The 3,700-nt window shown below is 35.1% G+C and overlaps 1 protein-coding gene across 1 annotated transcript; it reads right to left on the bottom strand.

The window, feature by feature from the left end:
* LOC139706255 (olfactory receptor 14J1-like) lies at window positions 1–963 on the bottom strand. Its single transcript, XM_071613959.1, has one exon. The coding sequence runs from the start codon at window positions 961–963 to the stop codon at window positions 1–3; it is 963 nt and encodes a 320-aa protein (XP_071470060.1).
* Between the last annotated feature and the right edge of the window lie 2,737 nt (window positions 964–3,700).

Here is a 3,700-nt window from a genome sequence, read left to right as displayed (position 1 = left end):
CTAACAACAGGACAAAAGTGTATTTTTCCCAGAGAATTCTTTGTTCAAAAGTAAGTTTCTTAGCGCACCCTTCATGGCCTCATTCCTCAGACTATAGATAATAGGGTTGAGTGTTGGGGGTATCACTGTGTAAAAGATAGATACCATAAAGTCAAACGCAGATGGAGAATCTGAAGTTGGTTTTAGATATGCACAGATGCCTGTAGAGAGAAAAAATGAGACAACAAAGAGGTGAGGCAGGCAGGTGGAGAATACCTTAGAGCGGCCTTCAGCAGAGGGTATTCTTAGAACTGTGGAGAATATGTGAACATAGGAGAATGCAATGGAGACAAAGCAGGCTAAAGCTACCACAGACATGAAAGTAGCTACTCCAATCACTCCTAGGTAATCATTGGAACAGGAGAGCTTCAGTAATTGGGGGACATCACAGAAAAATTGATGGATTATTTTCACCCTACAGAATGTAATAGAAAATGTGGCTGCTGTGTATAAGATTCCTGAGATGCCTCCACTCACCCACACAGCTATCATAGCCCACTGACAATTTCTGGGATCCATGATGACCTCATAGTGCAGTGGGAAGCAAATGGCTGTATAACGGTCATAAGACATGACTGTAAGAATAGCTACCTCAGTCCAGGCCAAAGATGTGAAGAAGAAAACCTGCAGTATGCACTGGCCATATGAAACATAGTTATCATCCATCAGTGAATTGTCAATGGCCTGGGGGACTGTGACAGAAATGAAGGAGAGGTCCAGAAGGGAAAGTTGCTTCAAGAAGTAATACATTGGAGATTGGAGGTGCTGGTCCAGTGTTGTGATGGTGATAATGATGAAGTTTCCTGTCAAAGCCACTAGGTATAACACCAAGAAGAGCAAAGCATACAAGATCTGCAGTTTGCGATCATCAGAAAACCCCAAGAGTAGGAATCCATTCCTTGTGGTTATGTTTGTCAAAATCATTTGGAAAATGCAAATCTGGTAGCAGCTGGAAAATAAAAGAATATGGGAAATGTAATAGAAAGACACTAAAATAATTATTAATCTGTTCATCATTGTTTATTTCAATCATTTAAGGACCTGTTATTTATCAGCTGTGTCCTAGATGTTGGGAAATCAAAGGTGATAACACATGTTTCTTAAGTAAATAGAGCTTACAGTTTACCCTAGTAAACTAGTAGTTAGAATACAAAACAGGTCCTATCAAGAAAAAGTCATTGTGTTTGCCCCAGGGATAAATGCTATTCCATTGTCACAGGTGAAAACTTTTGCTTTGTTTTTCACCAAAAGAAACACAATAATGAGCTTTTAGGAGTTTTTAAATAGTGGATGAGTTATATTTGAGCACACTGGCTTATTTTAGTAGATGAAATGGACCTTTTTAGAGGAAATTTTGGAAATTAAAACATGGGCTTGTTGTGGACCCATGATCCCTGTTTTTGTTCTAGCAAACAATATGGTCATTACAATGAGAAGCCAAGAGCCAAAATGGACAGTGCTATTGCTCTTCCAATTAACATTGTATCTAATGGACATGTTGAAATCAAGAGCAAAAATACTTTGTAAAGTAAATACTTAAATACCACTCACAGATTAAGTGTCTAATTTGATTACATGAGATATTTTCTGATTCTAACAAATTCTATTTATATCTTCATTTTATTGAATTTGTTGAAGCTATCAAATAGTTATTTATCACTTACTACAAGCAAAGACACTTGTAAACAAAAAGACTGAATGCCCCGAGGTGGTTTTTAAACATGGAAGGAAAAATACTCTAATACACAACTTCAGAAAGAGATTCATGGAATAAAGCAGTCTTCATTTCAGAGAAGGGAAAAACCAAGTTTGGGTTCATGACCCAGGCTTTTGATCTTTATGAAATGGAACTATCCAAGCATTCATTCTCCCCTTAACCAAAATGTACATTGGTATGTGAGGACTGATGAGACATTAGTAATGATTCTCTTATACTCCTGCACATTTTTTCTTTCATATCTTAGTTCTATGCAACAACTGAAGAAATTGCTGTATTAGTTTTTTTGGACTTTATTCTAAACCACATGAAATCTCACTGAGTGTGTGTGTGTGTGTGTGTGCGTGCGCATGTGCATACACACACATATGAAATTCATCTTAGATATATCTGGGAGAATCCAAAAACTTGTGGTGAGCACTCCCTCCCCATTCCTTATCAGTCTTTTATTAAACCATCTAATGCCAATCTCTCCTGCTGACCAGCCAGACTTCTGCTGCCTCTGTTTCATGAAACTTCTCTTTCAAAAAGAATGCATCTAAAGATCATATTTCTATTTCCTGTTGCTTTTAGACTATAATAAAAATGGCTGTTAAATTAACTAAATATTTTAAACTTGTTTTAGTTGTCACAGTTGAAAGCCTCTTTTATCTTACTCTGTGAACATGAATTCCAAATTTAATTTAATCTACCTATAGTGTCCTCAAACTTATTGATTTCTGTTAACATTTCATACCACATAATAGCAGAGAAAATTAAGAGTGAAGTTATACTTCTAACAGAATTTCTCTAGTCCAAGTTCTGTTTTATTGTTCCATTTTGCCCTGTACTGATAAAATTATAAACAGCATGATTAACCATACTTAATTTTGATTCATTTAATATTTTAATCAGCCAAAAGCACATATGTGGTTATCAACAGAATGGGAAGCAAAAAAAAATAATAACAATCTTGAGCATTCATTTTAATAAGACAGACACCATACTAGAGTACATCATAAAAATATATATCATTTAATTCACACAGGTATTTTTATCTTTTTGGATATAAACATCTTAATCTTCATTTGTACAGGAAAAAATTAATGCCCAGAATGCTTAAATAACAGAATTGTTGTTGAGTTCCAAACCCTTGAACTTTGTAGCTCATACTGTTTTCTTACATGTAAAAATCTATAAAACTTAATCAAAGGCATGAAGGAATATTGGGAAAAAAGCCACAATTACATTCAGGCTTGTTATTCCTACAGACACCAAAGATTATTTGAAGAAGTTTTTTACAGATGCTTTATTTATATAAACAGATAAAATATTAACCTTTCCCAATTTACTGGTTTTCCTTAAGTGGCTCATTATTTTAACACATTTATGTGAAATAAATATATGGATTTTATTAATTTGCTTATTTTTTGGGAACAAAAATTCCTTCCCTGAAATAATGAATACTCTAGCTTTTTCTAAAGTCAATTTGAAGAACATAAGGTTCTGTCAAAAATTTCATAAAAGCTTACTCTCTTTTCTTACCAAGATTGGAAAACTCACCACAGGTGTCTTTTGTATGCAGTAGCTCTTAAAATTGATCACCAACTTCTGACACTTCTCATTTCTAATCACACAGATTTTAAATATATGTCATTTCCCTTGAGAATGGGTGTGTGTGTGTGTGTGTGTGTGTGTGTGTTGTTTTTGTTTTTGGAGGGGGAGCGGGGAGCATCTTTCAAAATGGAACCTTGAACTAAATAATAAATCTTCATTTTCTCTACCCCTCTAGCACCTGGGACTTGGAGTCCGAACATTTCCACACAAAGAAATGTGTAAGTGGTGGTAGATGTTTGTTGTCCCTGCCTCAGTGGTTCTCAAACTTTAATAGGCATGTGAATCACCTGGAGAGCTTATTAAGACACAGGAACCTAAGAACTACACTCAGAAATTCTGATTCAGAAA

Source organism: Marmota flaviventris, chromosome 6, assembly GCF_047511675.1.
Source record: "Marmota flaviventris isolate mMarFla1 chromosome 6, mMarFla1.hap1, whole genome shotgun sequence".
NCBI lineage: Eukaryota > Metazoa > Chordata > Mammalia > Rodentia > Sciuridae > Marmota > Marmota flaviventris.
The sequence above is the reverse complement of the archived record's forward strand: the minus strand, read 5'-3'. Positions and strand labels throughout refer to the sequence as shown.

Excerpts from the sequence above, each read along its gene's own strand:
- LOC139706255 (XM_071613959.1), bottom strand. The coding sequence starts at position 963 with ATGATTTTGACAAACATAACCACAAGGAATGGATTCCTACTCTTGGGG.